Source organism: Bombina bombina, chromosome 6, assembly GCF_027579735.1.
Source record: "Bombina bombina isolate aBomBom1 chromosome 6, aBomBom1.pri, whole genome shotgun sequence".
NCBI classification, from domain to species: Eukaryota; Metazoa; Chordata; class Amphibia; order Anura; family Bombinatoridae; genus Bombina; species Bombina bombina.
Genome location: NC_069504.1, coordinates 493,705,660 through 493,732,024, shown reverse-complemented (window position 1 = coordinate 493,732,024; position 26,365 = coordinate 493,705,660). Strand labels below are relative to the sequence as shown.

Genomic DNA, 26,365 nt, shown 5'->3' with positions numbered 1-26,365 from the left:
GGAGTTGGATCTGATGGCGTCTCGGCAGAACGCCAAGCTTCCAAGGTACAGTTGAAGGTAAAGAGATCCGCAGACTGCCCTGATAGATGCTCTGGCGGTTCATTGGGATTTCAGTCTCGTATACCTGTTTCCTCTGTTTGCGCTCCTTCCACTAGTTATTGCTCGTATCAAACAGGAGAGAGCATCTGTAATTCTAATAGCTCCTGCATAGCCTTGCAGGATCTGGTATGCAGACCTAGTGAAGATGTCATCTCTTCCACCTTGGAGGTTGCCTCTGAGGAAAGACTTTCTAACTCAGAGTCCATTCCTCCATCCAAATCTCGTTTCTCTGAAGCTGACTACTTGGAGATTGTACCCTTAGTTCTGGCTAAGCGTGGTTTTTCTGAGTCATTGAGACCATGATTCAGACTCGCAAGCCTGTTACTAGAAGGATTTACCATAAGGTATGGTGTAACTACCTTTTTATTAGTGTGAATCAAAAGGCTACTCTTGGAGTAGGGTCAGGATTCTTAAAATATTGTCTTATTTCCAGGAAGGTCTGGAGACAAGTTTGTCAGTCAGATTTCTGCATCATCCATTTTGTTACACAAGTGTCTTGCGGATGCACCAGATGTGCAATCTTTTTGTCAGGCCCTGGTTAGCATCAGGCTTGTGTTTAAATCTATTGCTCCTCCTTGAAACTTTAATCTCTTTTGCTCCGAGAGTTTTGGAACTCTCGGCCTTGCAGTGTGATTTGCCTTATCTTATCTTTCTTGGTGATAAGGCGGTTCTTCGTTCTAAGTTGGGTTTCTTCCTAAAGTGGTTTCTGATAGAAATATTACTTAAGAAATTGTTGTTCCATTCATTATGTCCTAATCCTCCTCCTCATAAGGAACGTTTGTGCACAACCTGGATGTTGTGCATGCTTTAAAATCTACCTACAGGCAACTAAGGATTTTCACCAGTCTTCTGTCCTATTTGTTTGCTTCTCAGGAAAGCGTAAGGGTCAGAAAGCTACTGCCACCTCTTTCCCTTTGGTTGAGAAGTATAAAATTTTTTTATGAGAAAGCTGGTCAGCAGCCTCCTAAGAGAATTACAGCTCATTCCACAAGGGCTGTTTCCTCTTCTTGGACCGTCAAGATAAAGCTTCTGTGGATCTGATTTACTAGACTGCAGCTTGGTCCTCTCTGCATATTTTTTTTACAAATTTGATCTTTTGTCTCTTCTGAGGCTTCTTTTGGGAGAAAAGTGCCTTCTGTTTAGGTCTGCCTGTCTTGTTTTACCTCCCTTGTCATCTGTGTCCTATAGCTTTGGTAAAGGTTCCCACTAGTAATTGAGGATGTCATGGACTCACCATATCATAAATTTATGCTTACCTGATAAATTTATTTCCGAATATGGTGAGTCCACGACCCCACCCTTTTTATTAAGACAGTTATTTTCGACAAAGTGTCAGGTACCTCTACACCTTTGTATTAATCCTTTTTCCATTTCCCTTCGGTCGAATGACTGGGGTTTGTGGGAAGGCAGGTGATACTTAACAGCTTTGCTGTGGTGCTCTTTGCCTCCTCCTGCTGGCCAGTGAAATTCCCACTAGTAATTGAGGACGTCATGGACTCGCCATATCCGGAAATAAATACATTTATCAGGTAAGCATAAATTTTGTTTTCTTCCCCTGTATCATGTGACAGCTACCTGCTAGTCACAGAGTCATGTATATACTGGGAAATCTTGCATATTATTAGGGCTGATGCCTCAGAAAATGTTCAAGAAAAGCTAATAGGAGTAAATTAGATAGTATAATATTCTTAATAGCGAAGAATTGGAAAAGCAAAATGGCCCCAACATTAGAAATGTGGTCTCATTCATTTTGCACGGGATAGAGAAATTCCAAGCATATTACTATCTATAGATGCAGAAAAGGCCTTTGACCGTGTTGACAGGATGTTCTTACGTTCTACATTAGAATTTATGGGCTTCGGCCCCAAATTGTTAAACAGAATCTTTGTCCTCTACTCTCAACCCACCGCTAAATTATTAATAAATAGGACCCTATCAGCCCCCTTCACAATAAGCAATGGTACCCGACAAGGGTGTCCTCTCTCTCTCCCCCCTTCTATTTGCGTGCTTCTTGAAACCATCACAACTAGAATAAGGTGAAACCCTGACATAAAAGTTAAATGAGTAGGCTCACAATCATATGTCCTCTCACTCTTTGCAGACGACATAGTATTCTCCCTTACCGAGCCAGAATCCTCTATTTCCCCATTGTTACAGGAATTTCAGTTATTCCATTCTTTATCTAATTTCAAGATCAACTCTACTAAATACGAAGCGCTCAATATCAACCTGGATGACAATACCCTTCTTCGAGTTAAAAAAACAAAAAACACCTTTCACTTGGTGCAAACACACACTTCACTATTTCGGTATAGACCTAGCAATAACGATTGAGGAAACCTTTTCAAAGAACTATGAATTGATTAAAAAAACTATTATTAGAGACCTCTCTTCCTGGCTATCAAAAAAGCTGTCATGGTTGGGCAAAATAAATGTCCTTAAAATGAACATATTTCCTTGATTGCTGTATATTTTACAATCTCTACTAAATCCATTGCCTAAAAAAATACATCCCAAGTATACAAAAGGCGTTTAGTGACTTTGTATGGAATAGAAAACCACCTAGAATCAATAATAAAATTATGCAAACACCCAAACTGCAGGGAGGGATGGGTATACCTAATATCTCTCTATATAGACAGGCAATCTTTCTACAAAGAATCGTTAATTGGCATATACATTATAACCACAAACGATGGGTACAATTAGAACACGCGATTTCACCCTACACTTGGGATGACTATGCTGGAGTTCGGAGAAGCTGACATATAAATTGGCATTTAGTTCTCCACTGACAATAGAAACATTCACTACATGGGAGTGTATCCTGTCCAGGACTACAATGATTTCATCAAAACCTTCTCCCCTTACTTCACACACAGAAAATGGCCAATTTACAATAGGACACAATACGACAATAAGCACAGTGGATAGAAATATCCGAGATCTCTCTATTCATATGTTAACTTCAGGGGAACAACTCCTTTCTCAAACAGACCTCTTGGACAGAGGATACTCTTATTTTCATAATTGGTTCAACTATCACAGAGTACACCGGTTTATTTCACAGCATGAACAAAGCAGAAACATGGTCAGACCTTTAACAAATTTCAAATCTCTATGTACTCGCACACCACCAATTACCCATACCCTATCATTGATATATAAAATACTAACCATGAACCCCCCTGGCTATGTTCCACAGTATTTCGAAAGTTGGGAAGACGACCTGGGAATAATTATCCTCCCTCAAACATGCACAAACATCTGCCAGAATATAACAAAAACATCAATATCACTGTCTATGGTTAAAATCAACTTAAAAATTCTACACTGATGGTACCTAACCCCTAAGAAAATCCACTATTTATTTCACCACAGATCTGACCAATGCTGGAGATGCGGCCACAGAGGAAGCAGCATGGCCCATATGTGGTGGTGGTGCAATTCAATCCAAACATTTTGGAGACTAATTATAGCAGAAATAGAATCGATTTTGGAAACACAGTTTCTTTTAGAGCCACTAATTTGGTTGCTATGTAAGCCCCCTAAAATTAAGCATAAACCTTATAAAAAACTATTCTATGCCTTGACAAATAGTATAAAATTCTTAATAGTGAAGAATTGGAAAAGCAAAATGGCCCCAACTTTAGAAATGTGGTCTCGTAGAGTTTCAGAGTTTCTAGAGCTTGAGGAATACTACTATATGAAAAATGATAAGATGGATGTATATGCAGAAATGTTAGCAACATGGGTATGTTACCTCAAACATACAACCCATAATCAGGAAACCACAACACGATGGATATAGTGCGGGCTAAGTAAAAACATACATATTAATGCCTATGGAAAATGAAGAAGAGGGCGACTCCTAGTGCAGAACAATTAAGTGTGTGGACCCCCTAAATAGATGGATACTCAATAGTGCAAGTTTAGCTTACTAGGTATATTACAGTGGCCCAGTGCACATGTATATCAACAAGGGGTTTCCTCTGGTAATTAATTAGTTTACTAGCCTGAAGAAACAGCGTGGTTAACGCTGAGAAACGCGTAGCGTGTTATACTGACTTTTTAAACATTTTTATTATCATAAGTTGTTATTGATTTTTTTTTTTTTTATTGCTTTTTTGAAATTCAGAGTAGTTGTTAAATCATTGTCATTTTTTTTTTTTTTGTTTTTTTTTATATTCTTTATTAAGGTTTCAAGAAAGGCAAACATACAAAAATTGTCATTGAAGGAAAATACGAATACAGTGAATAATTACATTGCATGACATAACGTAATTTTAAAATGCACAACAATTTCCTCTGAGACTATAAACCTAATGGACAATTTAAAGGGCCACTTTAGGGCCTTATAATGATGCAAGACTGACATAGTTATAGTAGGTAAATTCGAATAGATTGAGATCTCTCTTGGATCTCAGGTGAGAAACCTTGTTTTTCTCGTATAATTATGTATTTGTAACAAAAGGTGCAAAACAAACCTGCAGAGCTGTGGGAGAAAAATTTGGTCCTTATCACATTGCACTGCAGGATATATGAGTATGAGCATGGGAAGGGTGCGGTACACCGCTAAGATAACCCTCCTAAGTTAGGAGGTATATTATTTGAAAACAATTAGGACGAGGATGAGGGGGGGAGGAGGTGGGAATTTTAATAATATATACTAGGTGTATATATATGAGAGGGCCATTAGTTACTAGAGAGAGTGAGAAACATCTCTACGATATGGCTTAAAATAATCAGGCTACAATACATCAAAGCATTATATTGGAATGAGCAAGAGCTAAATAAGTATGGGTCAAAGCGATACCTTGAAGCATAAAGCCCAAGGATCTAAGATGTTGTAGATAGCAAGGGTCATGTAGCTCCAAAATAGCATGTAAGGGGAAATGATTGTAATTCTATATATTAATGCAGGTCCAGCCTGCGTTAGAAAACAAACCCTCCTATGATAACTAAGTTCTGCACACACCAAAGATATTAGTAATCAGCATGGCTATAGCCCTCTTATGCAAGTGTTTAGGCCTAAGCAATATTTAGATCCCCTGAATATGCTATGGTTGTACACATAAATTAGCTATGCTTTTAATTTAGGGGAGGGAACTTAAAGAAGTTAGGGTTATCTATGCATAGTAAGATTTCTCTAATCTCTGACTGAGATAAAGAGAGTGAAAAAATTACACTGTTGCAGCAACCTTCAGCAAGGATACATAGGGACATAGAAAACATCCAAACTAGAAAATAGTTAAACCTTCAAAATTGGCTTATATAAGATAGTGTTAGATTATGAGAACCCGCACCTGGGCATGGGCCCTATGCCCCCGAGCAGGTAAAACACTTAAATTAAGAGATAGGTACATCCAAATAGTAAGCTGTTCCATGTCTCTAAGCTGGTTATTAAAATTGTTTTATGTTGGGGTTATCTATGTGTGTAAGAGCGCGCGTAGCTGCTAACTTGGGAAAGCCATATATTGTGACAGACGAGGGCTAATCAGTAAGATATTGTGAACCCATCAGGAGTGACATAGATAAATAAGTAATCTGCAAAGGGTAACTCAATATGTATACCATTAGGCATCTTAAAGCAGTCCTAAGTGAAATATAATTTAAGCTAAGTTTAGACAAATATATGCTGCATATGTGTTATTTTTAGGGTCTAGAAGATCTTGTTAGACTCTAGTAGGGGATGCCTACCTCTTGATGTAATTTGGGAGCTGCAAGTTTAATTGTAATGCCTTCCTCACTTACCAATATAGCTATATGTGCATGTCTACAGTAATTAAATCCTCTACTAACAAGCTAAAATGCCTACCTAGTTATAGGGAAATAAACATAACTCCAACATTTTAGACATGATGATCAATTAGGCATTATAGTATAGGCAGAGAGTAAGATATAGTTTTTTCCACACAACTTTCCCTCAGTGATCTATATAACATTTGCAATGCCTATTGTATTACATGAGGAATCTGAGTTGAGAGGACTTAAGCTAAAAGACAGTCTAATAAGGCATACCAATGGACTGTATACACAAACACATACATATACACATTTATAGGCATCAAAACATGTAAAATATTTAGCAAGCATCAGCAACATGAAACAGGATTAGCATAAGGCTAATAAACAGATTTTAGGATGGAAGAAGCAAAATTTGTCAGTGAGACTAACATTTAACATGCGTATAGCGATCTAAACTTGTGTCCCATTGTGTTTGAAGTAACTTGTCTCTAGCTTACCCTAAGACAGATTTCTGCGGTAGGCAGTACAGACCTCAACATGTGTTAACTGCTTAGCTTGGCAAAATATAGCTATAAAGTTCTCCGAAGAGAATTGCAGCAGTAAAGTTCAATGGTGCAGCAGTATAAGGTGTCGCCGGCCGTTCAGCCCTATCCTGCATCTACCTGACAAGTTCAATGGTGTCCCACACAAAAAGCTGGTCATAATCTCCAGGTCTCTCTGCTAGAACTTTAAGTTGCTGCACTTGTGCCATGGGTAGAGAGACAAACCCCCGGGGTCCCACTGGCGCTTCTGCAAGTGTGCGCAGCGACCGTAACAGCCTGAATGGTGGTCTAGAAGCCAAAGATGATTTAGCGTGGAGCCTCTCAAATAACGGTGCCGCTTGTGTAGGCAAAAAAGTCTCAGTGGGCTCTCCTTTCCAAGGTGCCACACCAGCCGGTCAAGTAGATCTGAATGTGAAGGCAGGGGAAGGGCCTCATACGCACCGCAACCATTCAGGGGCTCTCTCAGAATCATTTTTACAGTGCGGGTAGGTAGCGGGGCTTCTCCCAGGTTGAGCGATTCTGTTTGCAGGGCATGCCACTTCATATCAGGGATCTGCACGAATTTAGCTCCCTGCTCCTCTGAGACCACTATTGCTTGAGGGGATGAAACGTGCTCCGCATTTGTAGTCCAAAATGGCGACTTTTGCGATTGAACTGTGGGCCCCAGGGACTTCTCCTCACAGTCGGTCAGGGTAAATAAGAAGGTGCTATGAGAATTAAGGGGCTTAAAAGCCTCAGCTACTGCATGTAGGATAGCTTCATTGTGGTTATCTAGGAGCTCCTGCAGCTGTCTATAAAGGAGAGCCGCCATAACTCTGTAAATGCGATGTGGCAGATAAAGCTAGAGAAAAGGATCCTTCGGGTATACTTTGTCCTGTCAAGCCACTTTCTCAATAGCAGAATGATAGTACACCATACAGGGCTCTGAAAAAAGATCACAGAAGGATAAAATGTTCCCAAAATCTTTGAGATTAGTAAGATAAGTTAGGAGCTCCTGAGCTGTGCGACTTGCTTCTTTGCTAGTTGGCTCCGCCCCCAAGTTGTTATTGATTTTAACATTATATAAAGTACTTCATTTTTCTACATCCGGAGTCTCTTGTTCATTATCTGCCGTTTGAATTCATTTCCAGAGGAAACCCCTTGTTGATATACATGTGCACTGGGCCACTGTAATATACCCAGTAAGCTAAACTTGCACTATCGAGTGCGCTACACATTGTGAGTATACATCTACTTGGGATTTGTGTATGGGGTCCACACACCTAATTGTTCTGCACTAGGAGTCGCCCTCTTCTTCCTTTTCCATTTTCCAGACTGCTGAATCTGTCCCTGATTCCAGGAGGAGCTGCCCTTACTTGTGCACAGTACACTGGGAAACTGCTGAGTTCCCAGATCGTTTTTCTCTTGATAAGTGTATCCAGTCCACGGATCATCCATTACTTGTGGGATATTCTCCTTCCCAACAGGAAGTTGCAAGAGGATCACCCACAGCAGAGCTGCTATATAGCTCCTCCCCTCACTGCCATATCCAGTCATTCTCTTGCAACTCTCAACAAAGATGGACGTAGTAAGAGGAGAGTGGTGTATTATAGTTAGTTTTTTAACTTCAATCAAAAGTTTGTTATTTTTAAATGGTACCGGAGTGTACTGTTTCATCTCAGACAGCATTAGAAGAAGAATCTGCCTGTGATTTCTATGATCTTAGCAGAAGTAACTAAGATCCTTTGCTGTTCTCACATATTCTGAGGAGTGAGGTAACTTCAGAGGGGGAATAGCGTGCAGGTTTTCCTGTAATAAGGTATGTGCAGTTAACATATTTCTAGGGATGGAATTTGCTAGAAAAATGCTGCTGATACCGGATTAATGTAAGTTAAGCCTTAAATGCAGTGATAGTGACTGGTATCAGGCTTATTAACATAAATACATACTCTTATAAAAGTGTAATATAAAACATTTGCTATCATGTTAATCTTTTTTTATATATGTTTGGTGACAAAACTTATTGGGGCCTAGTTTTTTTTCCACATGGCTGGCTTGATTTTTGCCTAGTAACAGGCTTTCCACTGTTGCAATATGAGTGGGAAGGGCCTAATTTAGTGCTTTTCTGTGCAGATAAAAATACTGACAGAGACATTCAGCTTCCCTCTGCATGATACAGGACATCTCTGAAGGGCTCAAAAGGCTTCAAAGTCGTGTTTGAGTAGGGTAACAATCACAGTAGACTGTGGCAGTTGTTGTGAATGTGTTTTAAAAAACGTTTTTGTCATTTATTATTCTGTTTTTGTTATTAAGGGGTTAATCACCCATTTGCAAGTGGGTGCAATGCTCTGCTGACTTGTTACATACACTGTAAAAATTTTGTTAGTGTAACTGCCTTTTTTCACTGTTATTTCAAATTTTGTCAAAATTTGTTTCTCTTAAAGGCACAGTAACGTTTTTTTATATTGCTTGTTAACTTGCTTTAAAGTGTTTTCCAAGCTTGCTAGTCTCATTGCTAGTCTGTACAAACATGTCTGAAACAGAGGATACTTGTTCATTATGTTTAAAAGCCATGGTGGAGCCCCATAGGAGAATGTGTACTAAATGTATTGATTTCACCTTAAACAGTAAAGATCAGTCTTTACCTAAAAGAATTGTCACCAGAGGGGTCTGTCGAGGGGGAAGTTATGCCGACTAACTCTCCCCATGTGTCGGACCCTTCGCCTCCCGCTCAAGGGACGCACGCTAATATGGCGCCAAGTACATCAGGGACGCCCATAGCGATTACTTTGCAGGACATGGCTGCAATCATGAATAATACCCTGTCAGAGGTATTATCCAGATTGCCTGAATTGAGGGGCAAGCGCTATAGCTCTGGGGTTAGACGAGATACAGAGCGCGTAGATGCTGTAAGAGCCATGTCTGATACTGCGTCACAATATGCAGAACCTGAGGACGGAGAGCTTCAGTCTGCGGGTGACGTATCTGAATCGGGGAGACCTGATTCAGAGATTTCTAATTTTAAATTTAAGCTTGAGAACCTCCGTGTATTGCTTGGGGAGGTATTAGCTGCTCTGAATGACTGTGACACAATTGCAGTGCCAGAGAAATTGTGTAGGCTGGATAAATACTATGCAGTGCCGGTGAGTACTGATGTTTTTCCAATACCTAAAAGGCTTACAGAAATTATTAGTAAGGAGTGGGATAGGCCCGGTGTGCCCTTTTCCCCACCTCCTATATTTAGAAAAATGTTTCCAATAGATGCCACTACACGGGACTTATGGCAGACTGTCCCTAAGGTGGAGGGAGCAGTTTCTACTTTAGCAAAGCGTACCACTATCCCGGTTGAAGACAGTTGTGCTTTTTCAGATCCAATGGATAAAAAATTAGAGGGTTACCTTAAGAAAATGTTTATTCAACAAGGTTTTATTTTACAGCCCCTTGCATGCATTGCGCCTGTCACTGCTGCGGCGGCATTCTGGTTTGAGGCCCTGGAAGAGGCCATCCATACAACTCCATTGACTGAAATTGTTGACAAGCTTAGAACTCTTAAGCTAGCTAACTCATTTGTTTCTGATGCCATTGTTCATTTGACTAAACTAACGGCTAAGAATTCCGGATTCGCCATCCAGGCGCGTAGGGCGCTATGGCTCAAATCCTGGTCAGCTGATGTGACTTCAAAGTCTAAATTACTCAACATTCCTTTAACGGGGCAGACCTTATTTGGGCCTGGTTTGAAAGAAATTATTGCTGACATTACTGGAGGTAAGGGTCATACCCTTCCTCAGGACAGGGCCAAATCAAAGGCCAAACAGTCTAATTTTCGTGCCTTTCGAAATTTCAAGGCAGGTGCAGCATCAACTTCCTCTGCTTCAAAACAAGAGGGAACTTTTGCTCAATCCAAGCAGGCCTGGAAACCTAACCAGTCCTGGAACAAGGGCAAGCAGGCCAGAAAGCCTGCTGCTGCCTCTAAGACAGCATGAAGGAGCGGCCCCCTATCCGACAACGGATCTAGTAGGGGGCAGACTCTCTCTCTTCGCCCAGGCGTGGGCAAGAGATGTTCAGGATCCCTGGGCGTTGGAGATCATATCTCAGGGATATCTTCTGGACTTCAAATCTTCTCCTCCACAAGGGAGATTTCACCTTTCAAGATTATCTGCAAACCAGATAAAGAAAGAGGCATTCCTAAGCTGCGTACAAGATCTCCTTGTAATGGGAGTGATCCATCCAGTTCCACGGACGGAACAAGGACAGGGGTTTTATTCAAATCTGTTTGTGGTTCCCAAAAAAGAGGGAACCTTCAGACCAATTTTGGATTTAAAGATCCTAAACAAATTCCTCAGAGTTCCGCCCTTCAAGATGGAAACTATTCGAACCATTTTACCCATGATCCAAGAGGGTCAGTACATGACCACAGTGGACTTAAAGGATGCCTACCTTCACATTCCGATTCACAAGAATCATCATCAGTTCCTGAGGTTTGCCTTTCTAGACAGGCATTACCAATTTGTAGCTCTTCCATTCGGGTTGGCTACAGCCCCAAGAATTTTTACAAAGGTTCTGGGCTCACTTCTGGCGGTCCTAAGACCGCGAGGCATAGCGGTGGCTCCTTACCTGGACGATATCCTGATACAGGCGTCAAGCTTTCAAATTGCCAAATCTCATACAGAGATAGTTCTGGCATTCCTGAGGTCGCATGGGTGGAAAGTGAACGAAGAAAAGAGTTCTCCATCTCCTCTCACGAGGGTTTCCTTCCTAGGGACTCTAATAGATTCTGTAGAAATGAAAATTTACCTGACGGAGTCCAGGTTATCAAAACTTCTAAATGCTTGCCGTGTTCTTCACTCCATTCCGCGCCCCATGGTGGCTCAGTGCATGGAAGTAATCGGCTTAATGGTAGCGGCGATGGACAGTGCCATTCGCGCGCCTGCATCTCAGACCACTGCAATTATGCATGCTCAGTCAGTGGAATGGGGATTACACAGATTTGTCCCCTCTACTAAATCTGGACCAGGAAACCAGAGATTCTCTTCTCTGGTGGTTATCTCGGGCCCATCTGTCAAAGGGTATGACCTTTCGCAGACCAGATTGGACAATTAAGATGCCAGCCTTCTAGGTTGGGGTGCAGTCTGGAACTCCCTGAAAGGCTCAGGGTTCATGGACTCAGGAGGAGAAACTCCTCCCAATAAATATTCTGGAGTTAAGAGCAATATTCAATGCTCTTCTGGCTTGGCCTCAGCTAGCAACACTGAGGTTCATCAGATTTCAGTCGGACAACATCACGACTGTGGCTTACATCAACCATCAAGGGGGAACCAGGAGTTCCCTAGCGATGTCAGAAGTCTCCAAGATAATTCGCTGGGCAGAGACTCACTCTTGCCACCTGTCAGCGATCCATATCACAGGTGTAGAGAACTGGGAGGCGGATTTTCTAAGTCGTCAGACTTTTCATCCGGGGGAATGGGAACTCCATCCGGAGGGGTTTGCTCAATTGGTTCTCCGTTGGGGCAAACCAGAATTGGATCTCATGGCGTCTCGCCAGAACGCCAAGCTTCCTTGTTACGGATCCAGGTCCAGGGACCCAGAAGCGGCACTGATAGATGCTCTAGCAGCGCCTTGGTTCTTCATCCTGGCTTATGTGTTTCCACCGTTTCCTCTGCTCCCTCGTCTGATTGCCAAAATCAAACAGGAAAGAGCATCGGTGATATTGATGGCCACGCAGGACCTGGTATGCAGACCTAGTGGACATGTCATCCTTTCCACCATGGACTCTGAGACAAGACCTTCTAATACAAGGTCCTTTCAATCATCCAAATCTACTTTCTCTGAGACTGACTGCATGGAGATTGAACGCTTGATCCTATCAAAGCGTGGCTTCTCCGAGTCAGTAATTGATACCTTAATATAGGCACGAAAACCTGTCACCAGGAAAATTTACCACAAGATATGGCGTAAATATCTTCATTGGTGTGAATCCAAGAATTACTCATGGTGTAGGGTTAGGATTCCTAGGATATTGTCCTTCCTCCAAGAGGGTTTGGACAAAGGATTATCAGCTAGTTCTTTAAAGGGACAGATTTCTGCTCTGTCTATTTTTACATAAGCGTCTGGCAGAAGTTCCAGAGGTTCAGGCATTTTGTCAGGCTTTAGTTAGAATTAAGCCTGTGTTTAAACCTGTTGCTCCTCCATGGAGCTTAAACTTGGTTCTTAAAGTTCTTCAAGGGGTTTCCGTTTGAACCCCTTCATTCTATTGATATCAAACTTCTTTCATGGAAAGTTCTTTTTCTGATGGCTATTTCCTCGGCTCGAAGAGTCTCGGAGTTATCTGCCTTACATTGTGATTCTCCTTATCTGATCTTTCATTCAGATAAAGTTGTTCTGCGTACAAAACCTGGGTTTTTACCTAAGGTGGTTTCTAACAAGAATATCAATCAAGAGATTGTTGTTCCATCATTATGTCCTAATCCTTCTTCAAAGAAGGAACGTCTTTTGCATAATCTAGACGTAGTCCGTGCCTTGAAGTTTTACTTACAGGCTACTAAAGATTTTCGCCAAACATCTAACCTGTTTGTTGTTTACTCTGGACAGAGGAGAGGTCAGAAGGCCTCGGCAACCTCTCTTTCTTTTTGGCTTCGGAGTATAATCCGTTTAGCCTATGAGACTGCTGGACAGCAGCCTCCTGAAAGGATTACAGCTCATTCTACTAGAGCTGTGGCTTCCACCTGGGCCTTTAAAAATGAGGCCTCTGTTGAACAGATTTGCAAGGCTGCAACTTGGTCTTCCCTTCATACTTTTTCCAAATTTTCCAAATTTGATACTTTTGCTTCTTCAGAGGCTGTTTTTGGGAGAAAGGTTCTACAGGCAGTGGTTCCTTCTGTTTAAGTTCCTGCCTTGTCCCTCCCATCATCCGTGTACTTTAGCTTTGGTATTGGTATCCCACAAGTAATGGATGATCCGTGGACTGGATACACTTAACAAGAGAAAACATAATTTATGCTTACCTGATAAATTTATTTCTCTTGTAGTGTATCCAGTCCACGGCCCGCCCTGTCCTTTTCAGGCAGGTCTAAATTTTAATTAAACTACAGTCACCACTGCACCCTATGGTTTCTCCTTTCTCGGCTTGTTTCGGTCGAATGACTGGATATGGCAGTGAGGGGAGGAGCTATATAGCAGCTCTGCTGTGGGTGATCCTCTTGCAACTTCCTGTTGGGAAGGAGAATATCCCACAAGTAATGGATGATCCGTGGACTGGATACACTACAACAGAAATAAATTTATCAGGTAAGCATAAATTATGTTTTCTCGGCATTATCTTTGCCGGGACATATTGTGAGTATTATTTCACTGCCTATTCTTCTTTTGCTTTATATCCACTGGCTACACTAGGAGGCTCCCTTTCTGTCTTTTTATATTAATGCCTCTGTTACGCAACATATGCATAGCTGCCTTAAACGTAAATAACCACAGTGATAACAAAATATAGTAATCGAGATGCGACACTAATTCCTGTATAATTGAGCAATACCCATTTCTCTCTCTCCCCTTTTCTTTCCCTCCAACATCTCTTTCCCCTCTACTCTCCTTCTCCTCATGCAATCTCTGTGTTTTTCTTTTTCTTCTTTGAGAAAAAGAGAGGAAGGTGTCTTTGTTAAGTCTATGTTTAATTTATTATTATTTTGATTGTAAAATCTCACTGACATTGTTACCCAACTACGAGGGAGCTGTGTCTCCCTGATTGTAATTAGCAAATTCTTCATTAATAAAGTCAGTTAAAAAAAAAAATATTTCCTTTTCCCATCAGAGTGTTATGTCTGATCTAAATGCATCCAGACTTGCTGCAAAGTATTGTCCTCAGATTGTGATGACCGGCCTGGCCTTGTACACACTGTTAAACAACCATGGAGTTGGTTATAAGGAACAATGGGAAATCCCCTTGCGTGTAGAGACCATAGCTACTGAAGGTACGTGGTTGTACTGTTACAGGTTGGTTAATTTGGGGGGTAATCTGGTGTATCTATGCCAGCTGCACCTGTAGTTTTATCATTTGTGTTACATTATTTGCAAATAAAGTTGCATTTTAGAGACTTTTTTTTCATTTTAAGTTTCATTTTGGCATTCCCACTGATCTGGATCTAATGAATAAATGATCATTATTTTATTATTGAACTCAAAATCACAGACAAATGGAATTAATTTATGTTCTACTTTGGGTAGGAGACAAAATCTGCAATTTATAAGGTTTATACTTCTGGAAATCAGGCCATAGAATTACCTCTAAAAAATTTGCTGCCAAAGCAAATCTTGCAACATTGTTGGCATAAGTTGAAATATGCCCCTTGTTTGGGCACAAGAAATGAGAGACAGCCTGCTCTTAATTTATCTATTCTCTAATTTGTTATAGATTGATAATCTGATAAATTATTCCACAATTCTATAATTGACACAGCTGTGTAACTATGTTTCATCGTCTATGATTGTAGCGCTGATTAATCTGTTGGCGCTCTACAAATAACATAACAATAATATGATTGCATCTTGTGTTTTTTGTTTGATTTTTCTTTAAAAAAAATAGTTACCATTCAATGATAATGCTTTATAATATACCATATATACACATACACAGAATAAAAATGTCAGTCACTTAAATTGTAAACTCTATAGGGAGCAGGGCAATATAATCTGCCTTCTCTGTCTCATTTTTATTTATTGTACCCTCGTATAGCAGTGTGTAATCTGTTGGCTCATTACAAATAAAGATAATAACGATAGTAATGTCATCACTAAAATAGTATCTTGAAATGTTTTCCTGTTTACACGCCACCTATTGGTTAATGCATTGAAAACATAGGCTCTTGACAACTATGTGAAATAGAGTGATTGGTACTGAAAGGAATGGTACCAGACCTAATATAAGATTTGATGCACTCAAGTATAAAATAACGGCATGGACTTTACAGTGATACATGTCTTTACCTATCTATTTTGTGCCATGTAAAACACACTTAAATATAATACGTACATGACTTTTATTGAACACAAATTTGAGTTGGAGAGAGAAATGTGCGATACAATCCAAAAGGAAAGCTATTATTTCCTTCCCAGGCAGGGAGAGTCCACGACTTCATTCATAACTGTTGGGAATATCAATACCTGGCCACCAGGAGGATGCAAAGACACCCCATCCAAAGGCTATAAATATCCCTCCCACTTCCCCATCCCTCCCAGTCATTCTTTTCCTTTCGTCACTAGAGGACGACGGCAGAGAAAGTGTTAGAAGAAAGAAGATAGTCCTTTAATGGGTACTTTTCTCTTCAAGAGAGGACTGGGGTACTGGAGTAGCCATATAAATCTCTCAGTGAGAGTAGTGGTGAAGGTTAGATCCTTATGCATCAGGGAAAGTTCTGTAAGACATGGATAATTAACTAACTACCTCTAGGAAATCAGTGTAGATGAGATACACTGCTTATCCTTTTCCTACTCAGGTCTCTGTCAGAGGAGGAGAAGTCTGTAACACCTTTGAGCAGCTGTGTGTGGTCTCCATGGCGCAATTCCCGAGGGGTAAGTATTTAATTTTATTTGGGTGATATGTTTCTCTCCTAAGGGATGTCTGAAGAAAGCTCACAGTGAGGGTTTTGTTACTTTACCCCTGAGGAATCGGAGGAGGGACCTCCGGCATTGATTCTTTTTTTTTATTATGAGCATGTGGAGACTTAGCTCCTTAGCGGAGCACTTGTGAGAGGTTGAGATTCGCGGCTCTGGGGTCCCTTTAGACAGATGGCTAACTGGGACCGTTTTTCTTTTATTTTTATTTATGGCTGCGCAATATGTTTTCCGGTAGTGGAGGCGGGCTTAACTTGCGCCCCACGTGACCGCTTCACTTCCTCCTGCCGAGTGATTGCGGTGCTGTGGTGCATCTTAGAATTCCGCTCCGATCTGTGGAGAGTCCACCGACTAAGAGTGCTAGCCTGAGTTCTAGGAGAGGGTGAGCAACCCAGCCTACAGCAGGGTAGAGATGCATTATTTTTTTCTCTAATTTTATTTGGAGACAAAACGGTCAATAGTTATTTTTCTCTATAACGGTTAGAAGAATCAGTTACTCAGTTATGGAGGACTCTGATGTTAACCCTTCTGAGGGTTCTTGGGCAATTAATATTACAAATAACTGCCTTTATTGTGAGGAGGCCATAGTATGCCCTCTGTCCAGTTCTGTTCCGTCTGTCAGGGGTTCGTTTTAAAAGCTTAGAAGGGCTCTAGAAATGTTATACCTTCTGCTAAATTACCCCCTTCTGAGCCATCTACCTCTCAGGACTCTGTTATCCAACAGATGTCTATCTTCTCCCCTCAACCCAGATTTAATCTTATCTCACAAGCAGTTCCCTGTGGACAGCCTTTACCCCCCACTGGGGGTAGTTTTTTCCAGTGGATTTTTCCTCACACTTGCAATCTGCTGTATCGGCAGCCCTAAATGCCTTGCCTTTCTCTGGCAAACGCAAGAGAAAGGTAAAGCATAGTCCTGCAGAAGGTGAAATCTCAGATTCAGAGACTTCTGAAGCTAAGGCTCCTGTTTCTGAAGAATAAAAATTTAGATTCAAAATTGAACATCTGTTTCCTTTTGAAGGAGGTTTTAGCCACCTTGGAGGTTCCAGAGACTAAACTTATGGAGGAACCTAAGATCCCTAAGCTTGATAGGGTCTATGAGGATAGGAAGGCCCCTGAGACCTTTCCGGTCCCAGTCTGAATGGCAAGGAGTATTTCCAGTGAATGGGAGAAAATTGGATCTTTTTTTTTTTTTTCCCTTGTCTACCTTCAAAAAAAGTATTCCTAGTCCCTGACTCGCATCTGGAACTGTGGAGTTCGATTCCTAAGGTAGACTGAGCCATTTCTACTCTAGCTAAGCGCACTACCATCCTATTGAAAGATAGCTCTTCCTTTAGGGATCCTATGAACAACAAATTGGAAAGTTACTTGAGGCGAATGTTCCAGCACATAGGTTTCCTTTATCAACAGGCAGCTGCGGTGGCCGCTGTGGTGGGTGCTCCCTGTCTGAACTAATTGAGGTTGAATCCCCTTAGGAGTAGATTCAGGATAGGATCAAGGCTCCAAGGATAGCCAATTCCTTTATATGTGATGCTAATATGCAGATTTGCGGTCCTTGCTCGCAGGACCCTTTGGTTAAAGTCTTGGTCAGCTGATATTGTTTCCAAATCCAGGCTTCTTTCCTTACCTTTTAGGGGAAGGGGTTTCATTTGGTCCTGTACTGGATTCAATCATTTCTACGGTTACAGGAGAAAGGGTTCCTTTCTCCCACAGGCCGAACAGGCTAAAAGTACTTGGAAGCCTTCCCAGTCTTGGAACAAATCCAAGCAGATGAAGAAGCCCGCCAATAATAAGTCAGCATGAAGGGGTGGCCCCCGATCCAGGATCGGATCAGGTAGGGGGCAGATTGTCTCTTTTCTCAGAGGTCTGGGCGCAGGATGTTCAGAATCCTTGGGTGTTAGACGTGGTGTCCCAGGGATATAAGATATTATTCAAATCTCATCCTCCCAGAGGAAGATTTATCCTCTCAAGACTGTCTTCAAGGCCAGAGAAGAGAGCAGCCTTCCTAGATTGCGTTCAGGATCTTTCCTCTTTAGGAGTAATAGTCCCGGTGCCTGCCTTTTAAAGGGGTCTCGGTTTTTATTCAAACCTCTTTGCAGTTCCCAAAAAGGAGGGAACTTTTTGTCCTATCACTAGTTGAAGTGTTTAAACAATATTTCTCAGAGTCCCATCCTTCAAGATGAGACTTTCAGGTCCATCCTTCCCTTAATCCAGGAGGGGACAGTACCAGACTAGGTTAGACCTAAAGAATGCATAGCTCCATGTCCCGATCCACAGGGACTACTTCCAGTTCCTGAGGTTTGCTTTTCCTAGACCAGCACTTCCAGTTCATAGCACTCTCGTTTTGGCATCAGTGTATGGAAGTGATCGGTCCTAATGGTGCTTCTATGGACACTTATTACTTTTGCTCACTTCCATCTCAGACCTCAACTATGCATGCTCAGACAATGGAACAAAGATCACTTGAACCTGTCTCAGCAGATTGTCTTAGACAATGTCAGGATCACCTGTCTCTAGTGCTTGAGATTGTGACTACGAATGCCAGCCTTTCGGGGTGGGGAGCAGTCTGGGGTCCCAGGATGGCCCAGGGAATGTGGTCCCGAGAAGAATCTCTCTTCTGATAAATATTTCTAGAGCTTAGGGCGATTCTCAATGCTCTGGGGGGTTGGCCCAGCTAAGTTCTGCCCTTCATATCAGATTTCAATTGGACAATATTACCTCGGTCGCTTACATCAACCATTTCGGGAGGAATATGAAGTTCCTTAGCGATGATCGAGGTGTCCCAAATACTTCAATGGGTGGAGACCCACAACTGTTATCTCTCAACGATCCACATTCCGGGGGTGAGAACTGGGAAACAGACTTTCTCAGCAGGCAATCCTTTCACCCGGGGGAGTGGTCCCTCCACCCTGAGGTGTTTTCAGAGATAACCCCTCAGATGGTGGTGTCTGGAGATAGATCTCATGGCCTCTCCTCTCAATGCCAAACTACCCAGCTACGGGGTCGAGATTGATAGATCCTCAAGCAGAGTTGGTAGACGTGTTTACCGGTTCCCTGAAGGTTCAGACTCATATCTTTTTTCCTCCATTGGTTCTTCTGCCTCGTGTAGTAGCTCGCATCAAACAGGAGCGGGCCAGAGTGATCCTAATAGCTCCTTCATGGCCACGAAGAACCCGGTTTGCAGATCTAGTGTCCTCCTCCCCTTCCTGGAGGTTACCTTACCGGAAGGACCTTCTAATGCAGGGTCCATTTCTACATCAGAACCTAGACTCCTCTACGCTTGACTGCGTGGCTCTGAACGCTAATAGAGGTTTTTCAGTTAAGGTAGTAGATACCTTAATCCAGGCTCGAAGCGTATTTACCATAAGGTTTTGCAGACTTATCTTCATTGGTGTGAGGAATGTTGTGTTCCAGGGCACAAGGTGAAGGTTTCTTTCCTTTTTATCTTTTCTCCAGGATGGATTAGAAAAGGGATTATCCGCTATCGGTTTTGCTGCATAGGAGATTGGCTAATCTCCCGGATGTACAGTCCTTTAAGGCCCTGGTTAGAATCAGACCAGTGTTTAGAAATGTTGCTCCTCCTTGGAGTCTCAACCTTGTTGTTAAAGTTTTGCAACAGGCTCCGTTTGAGCCCATGCATTCGTTTGATCTCAAGCTTTTTGTCTTGGAAGGTTCTGTTTTTGTTGGATATTACTTCTGCACGCAGAGTTTCTGAGATTTCTGCTCTACATTCTGACCCCCCTTATCTTGTGTTTTATGCTGATAAGGTGGTCTTACATACTTAGTTTTTTCTACCCAAGGTAGTCTCAGATCGCAACATTAATCAGGAAATTGTTCCCTCTTTTTGTCCTAAACCATCCTCCCCTAAGGAACGTTTACTTCACAATCTGGATGTGGTTTATACTTTAAAATTTATCTTCCGGCTATGAAGGACTTTAGGCAGTCCACATCTTTGTTTGTTCCCTATACTGGCAAACGCAGGGGCCAGAAAACCACTGCGACTTTGTTGTCTTTTTTGGTTGAGGAGTGTCATCCCCTTAGCTTATGAGACAGCAGGACAACAGCCTCCTGGAGGATTATGGCTCATTCCACTAGGGCTGTTGCTTCCGCCTGGGCTTTTAAGAACAAAGCCTCTATTGATCAGATTTGTAAGGCGGCTACCTGGTCCTCCTAACATACCTTTTTCAAAGTTTTACAAATTCAATGTTTTTGCTTCGGCTTAAGCGGCTTTTGGGAGAAAGGTGTTACAGGCTGTGCTCATTTTAGGGTCAGCCTCCTTTTCTTTTGTCCCTCCCATTTATTAATCAGTGTCCTCTGGAGCTTGGGTATTCTTCTGGCACCTCTGCACCCTAATGTTTCTCCTGCTTTTCCTCATTTCCCTCGGCCGAATGACTGGGGGGATGGGGAAGTTGTAGCAATATTTATAGCCTTTGACTGGGGTGTCTTTGCCTCCTCCTGGTGGCCAGGTGTTGATATTCCCAACAGTTATAAATGAAGTTGTGGACTCTCCCTGCCAGGAAGGTAAGGAATTTATCTGATAAGCATAAATTTTGTTTTTCTAAACTGTTTGTAATGCAAATTAATATGCTGTGTGAAGGAGCAAAGAAATGAGGTTTCTATTAATTCATTCAGTTGTGATCTTTAGACTGTTAAAGGAAATGCTATAAAGCAGGTTTTATACTATGTATGTGCTTTACAACAGGTCTTAAATGCAAGGATGTGAGGAATTCTGTCCAATACAGTAGAAGAGCAGAGAAACTCTTTTTAATGATTAGTCCCCAGTCATAAATATGAAATTCACATTTCGGGTTTGTGTGTGTTTTTTTTGTTTGTTTTCTTCTGCACCTATGAAGATGAAACAAGGTGACAAGGATTCAGTTTGCAGTAACTTTTGTCACTTTGGTTCCCTTGGTTCCATGTTGTTTGCATCATATATGTAATTTTGTGTGGCAACGACGTATGTTAATGCAAGAGTTCTCATACAAATGGTCATAAATTCCTGACTCAAAAGGACATTCTAAACTTCTTGCAATTAATGAGCTTACGATGTTCTTTAGTAACATAGTTAATCTTTTACTACTGTCAACACTTTGTGGCATGAAACCTCAGTCCATACTAATATCCTCAATTATCTTGTGTATATGCAAGAGATCATAGTCTGGGCAGCCAAAATGAAACCAAATAAAAACTAATTTAGACTACAGAATTATAGATTCATGTAACTAGACATACAAAATTGCCCAGAGTTTGCATGTGACCTTTGTACTTATTTAATCATCTCTTTCTCATCAGATAAGAATACAAAAGTAATTTATTTGGACTCTCCTCTTCCCAAGAAAGAGTTAAGTGTAAGGGAGCAGAGCCAGATGTTTCATGAAGTGTGCTTGAACATATTCATGGTAAAGAAAAGTGTTGTTTTTCTAAAGACCATGCAACTGGATAAATCAGAGGAGCAGCCACAGGTAAGGGCCATACCTGTTCTTCAGGGCTATCTCATCTTCACTACTGTTTCGTGAGATTCTTCATAATGTGTTCTAAATATAGGGAGCACTGATCTATTAACCCTTTCACTGCAAAGCCTTTTTCTTTCCAAAGGGCAGGGAGAGTCCACAACTTAATTCCTTACTGTTGGAAATACAACACCTGGCCACCAGGAGGAGGCAAAGACACCCCAGTCAAAGGTTTAAATATCCCTCCCACTTTCCCCATCCCTCCCAGTCATTCTTTGCCTTTTGTCACTAGAGGAGGATGGCAGAGAAGTGTCAGAAGATTCGGGTAGTCCTTTAATGGGTATTTCTTCTGTTAAGTGTGATCAGTCCACGGGTCATCATTACTTCTGGGATATTACTCCTCCCCACAGGAAGTGCAAGAGGATTCACCCAGCAGAGCTGCATATAGCTCCTCCCCTCTACGTCACTCCCAGTCATTCTCTTGCACCCAACGACTAGATAGGATGTGTGAGAGGACTATGGTGATTATACTTAGTTTTATATCTTCAATCAAAAGTTTGTTATTTTAAAATAGCACCGGAGTGTGTTATTATCTCTCTGGCAGAGTTTGAAGAAGAATCTACCAGAGTTTTTGTTATGATTTTAGCCGGAGTAGTTAAGATCATATTGCTGTTTCTCGGCCATCTGAGGAGAGGTAAACTTCAGATCAGGGGACAGCGGGCAGATGAATCTGCATAGAGGTATGTAGCAGTTTTTATTTTCTGACAATGGAATTGATGAGAAAATCCTGCCATACCGATATAATGTCATGTATGTATACTTTACACTTTCAGTATTCTGGGGAATGGTACTTCACTAGAATTACACTGTAAGAAATACATAAAGCTGTTTAATAACTAGAGATTATGTTTAACGTTTTTGCTGGAATGTAAAATCGTTTTCATTTGCTGAGGTACTGAGTGAATAAATGTTTGGGCACTATTTTTCCACTTGGCAGTTGCTTAATCTGTTTTCTGACAGTTTCTGTTCTCCCTCACTGCTGTGTGTGAGGGGGAGGGGCCGTTTTTTGGCGCTTTTACTACGCATCAAATATTTCAGTCAGCAACTCATTGTATTCCCCTGCATGATCCGGTTCATCTCTACAGAGCTCAGGGGTCTTCAAAACTTATTTTGAGGGAGGTAATTTCTCTCAGCAGAGCTGTGAGAATTATAGTTTGACTGAGATAAAAACGTTTATTCTGTAATTTGTTTCCTGCTTTCAGAATTTGTTATCTTTGCTAATGGGATTAAACCTTTGCTAAAGTTGTGTTGTTTACAAGGATTGAGGCTATAACTGTTTCAATTTATTAATTTTCAACTGTCATAGATCTTCTGTGCTTCTTAAAGGCACAGTACGTTTTAATATTATTCTTATTGAATTGTATTTCCAAGTTGCAAGTTTATTTGCTAGTGTGTTAAACATGTCTGATTCAGAGGATGATACCTGTGTCATTTGTTGCAATGCCAAAGTGGAGCCCAATAGAAATTTATGTACTAACTGTATTGATGCTACTTTAAATAAAAGTCAATCTGTACAAATTGAACAAATTTCACCAAACAACGAGGGGAGAGTTATGCCGACTAACTCGCCTCACGTGTCAGTACCTACATCTCCCGCTCAGAGGGAGGTGCGTGATATTGTAGCGTCGAGTACATCTGGGCGGCCATTACAAATCACATTACAGGATATGGCTACTGTTATGACTGAAGTTTTGGCTAAATTACCAGAACTAAGAGGTAAGCGTGATCACTCTGGGGTGAGAACACAGTGCGCTGATAATATTAGGGCCATGTCAGACACTGCGTCACAGGTGGCAGAACATGAGGACGGAGAACTTCATTCTGTGGGTGACGGTTCTGATCCAAACAGACTGGATTCAGATATTTCAAATTTTAAATTTAAACTGGATAACCTCCGTGTATTACTAGGGGAGGTGTTAGCGGCTCTGAATGATTGTAAACACAGTTGCAATACCAGAGAAAATGTGTAGGTTGGATAAATATTTTGCGGTACCCGACGAGTACTGAGGTTTTTCCTATACCTAAGAGACTTACTGAAATTGTTACTAAGGAGTGGGATAGACCCGGTGTGCCGTTCTCACCCCCTCCGATATTTAGAAAAATGTTTCCAATAGACGCCACCACAAGGGACTTATGGCAAACGGTCCCTAAGGTGGGGGAGCAGTTTCTACCTTAGCTAAGCGTACCACTATCCCGGTGGAGGATAGCTGTGCTTTTTCAGATCCAATGGATAAAAAGTTAGAGGGTTACCTTAAGAAAATGTTTGTTCAACAAGGTTTTATATTGCAACCCCTTGCATGCATTGCGCCGATCACGGCTGCAGCGGCATTCTGGATTGAGTCTCTGGAAGAGAACATTGGTTCAGCTACTCTGGACGACATTACGGACAGGCTTAGAGTCCTTAAACTAGCTAATTCATTCATTTCGGAGGCCGTAGTACATCTTACTAAACTTACGGCGAAGAATTCAGGATTCGCCATTCAGGCACGCAGGGCGCTGTGGCTAAAATCCTGGTCAGCTGATGTTACTTCTAAGTCTAAATTGCTTAATATACCTTTCAAAGGGCAGACCTTATTCGGGCCCGGGTTGAAAGAGATTATCGCTGACATTACAGGAGGTAAAGGCCATGCCCTGCCTCAGGACAAAGCCAAGACTAGACAGTCTAATTTTCGTTCCTTTCGTAATTTCAAAGCAGGAGCAGCATCAACTTCCTCTGCACCAAAACAGGAAGGAGCTGTTGCTCGCTACAGACAAGGCTGGAAACCTAACCAGTCCTGGAACAAAGGCAAGCAGACTAGGAAACCGGCTGCTGCCCCTAAAACAGCATGAATTGAGGGCCCCCCGATCCGGGATCGGATCTAGTGGGGGGCAGACTTTCTCTCTTCGCCCAGGCTTGGGCAAGAGATGTTCAGGATCCCTGGGCGCTAGAGATAATATCTCAGGGATACCTTCTGGACTTCAAATACTCTCCTCCAAGAGAGAGATTTCATCTGTCAAGATTGTCAACAATCCAGACAAAGAAAGAGGCGTTTCTACGCTGCGTACCAGAGCTCTTGTTAATGGGAGTAATCCATCCAGTTCCACGATCGGAACAGGGACAGGGGTTTTACTCAAATCTGTTTGTGGTTCCCAAAAAAGAGGGAACTTTCAGACCAATCCTGGACTTAAAGATCCTAAACAAATTCCTAAGAGTTCCATCGTTCAAGATGGAGACTATTCGGACAATTTTACCTATGATCCAAGAGGGTCAGTACATGACCACTGTAGATTTAAAAGATGCTTACCTTCACATACCGATTCACAAAGATCATTATCGGTACCTAAGGTTTGCCTTCCTAGACAGGCATTACCAGTTTGTGGCTCTTCCATTCGGATTGGCTACAGCTCCAAGAATCTTCACAAAGGTTCTGGGTGCTCTTCTGGCGGTACTAAGACCGCGGGGAATCTCGGTAGCTCCATACCTAGACGACATTCTGATACAAGCTTCAAGCTTTCAAACTGCCAAGTCTCATACAGAGTTAGTGCTGGCATTTCTAAGGTCACATGGATGGAAGGTGAACGAAAAGAAAAGTTCACTCGTTCCACTCACAAGAGTTCCCTTCCTGGGGACTCTTATAGATTCTGTAGAAATGAAGATTTACCTGACAGAGGACAGGCTAACAAGACTTCAAAGTGCTTGCCGCACCCTTCATTCCATTCAACACCCGTCAGTGGCTCAATGCATGGAGGTAATCGGCTTAATGGTAGCGGCAATGGACATAGTTCCCTTTGCACGCTTACACCTCAGACCACTGCAACTGTGCATGCTAAGTCAGTGGAATGGGGATTACTCAGACTTATCCCCTTCTCTGAATCTGGATCAAGAGACCAGAAATTCTCTTCTATGGTGGCTTTCTCGGCCACATCTGTCCAGGGGGATGCCATTCAGCAGACCAGACTGGACAATTGTAACAACAGACGCCAGCCTTCTAGGTTGGGGTGCCGTCTGGAATTCTCTGAAGGCTCAGGGACAATGGAGTCAGGAGGAGAGTCTCCTACCAATAAACATTCTGGAACTGAGAGCAGTTCTCAATGCCCTTCTGGCTTGGCCCCAGTTAACAACTCGGGGGTTCATCAGGTTTCAGTCGGACAACATCACGACTGTAGCTTACATCAACCATCAGGGAGGGACAAGAAGCTCCCTAGCTATGATGGAAGTATCAAAGATAATTTGCTGGGCAGAGTCTCACTCTTGCCACCTGTCAGCAATCCACATCCCGGGAGTGGAGAACTGGGAGGCGGATTTCTTAAGTCGTCAGACTTTTCATCCGGGGGAGTGGGAACTTCATCCGGAGGTCTTTGCCCAAATACTTCGACGTTGGGGCAAACCAGAGATAGATCTCATGGCGTCTCGACAGAACGCCAAGCTTCCTCGTTACGGGTCCAGATCCAGGGATCCAGGAGCAGTCCTGATAGATGCTCTGACAGCACCTTGGGACTTCAGGATGGCTTACGTGTTTCCACCCTTCCCGTTGCTTCCTCGATTGATTGCCAGAATCAAACAAGAGAGAGCATCAGTGATTCTAATAGCACCTGCGTGGCCACGCAGGACTTGGTATGCAGACCTGGTGGACATGTCATCCTGTCCACCTTGGTCTCTACCTCTGAAACAGGACCTTCTGATACAGGGTCCCTTCAAACATCAAAATCTAACTTCTCTGAAGCTGACTGCTTGGAGATTGAACGCTTGATTTTATCAAGACGTGGGTTTTCTGAGTCAGTTATTGATACCTTAATACAGGCTAGGAAACCTGTTACCAGAAAGATTTACCATAAGATATGGCGTAAATACCTATATTGGTGTGAATCCAAAGGTTACTCTTGGAGTAAGGTTAGGTTTCCTAGGAT

General features: G+C 42.1%; 1 protein-coding gene across 1 annotated transcript in view; it reads left to right on the top strand.

The window, feature by feature from the left end:
* Positions 1-26,365, top strand: part of ICE2 (interactor of little elongation complex ELL subunit 2) — a 420,662-nt gene that overhangs the window by 73,630 nt on the left and 320,667 nt on the right. The window contains exons 7-8 of the mRNA XM_053717350.1: positions 14,173-14,332; positions 21,261-21,430. Of these exons, the coding sequence (XP_053573325.1) occupies positions 14,173-14,332; positions 21,261-21,430 (330 nt within the window). The remainder of the gene's footprint in view (positions 1-14,172; positions 14,333-21,260; positions 21,431-26,365) is intronic.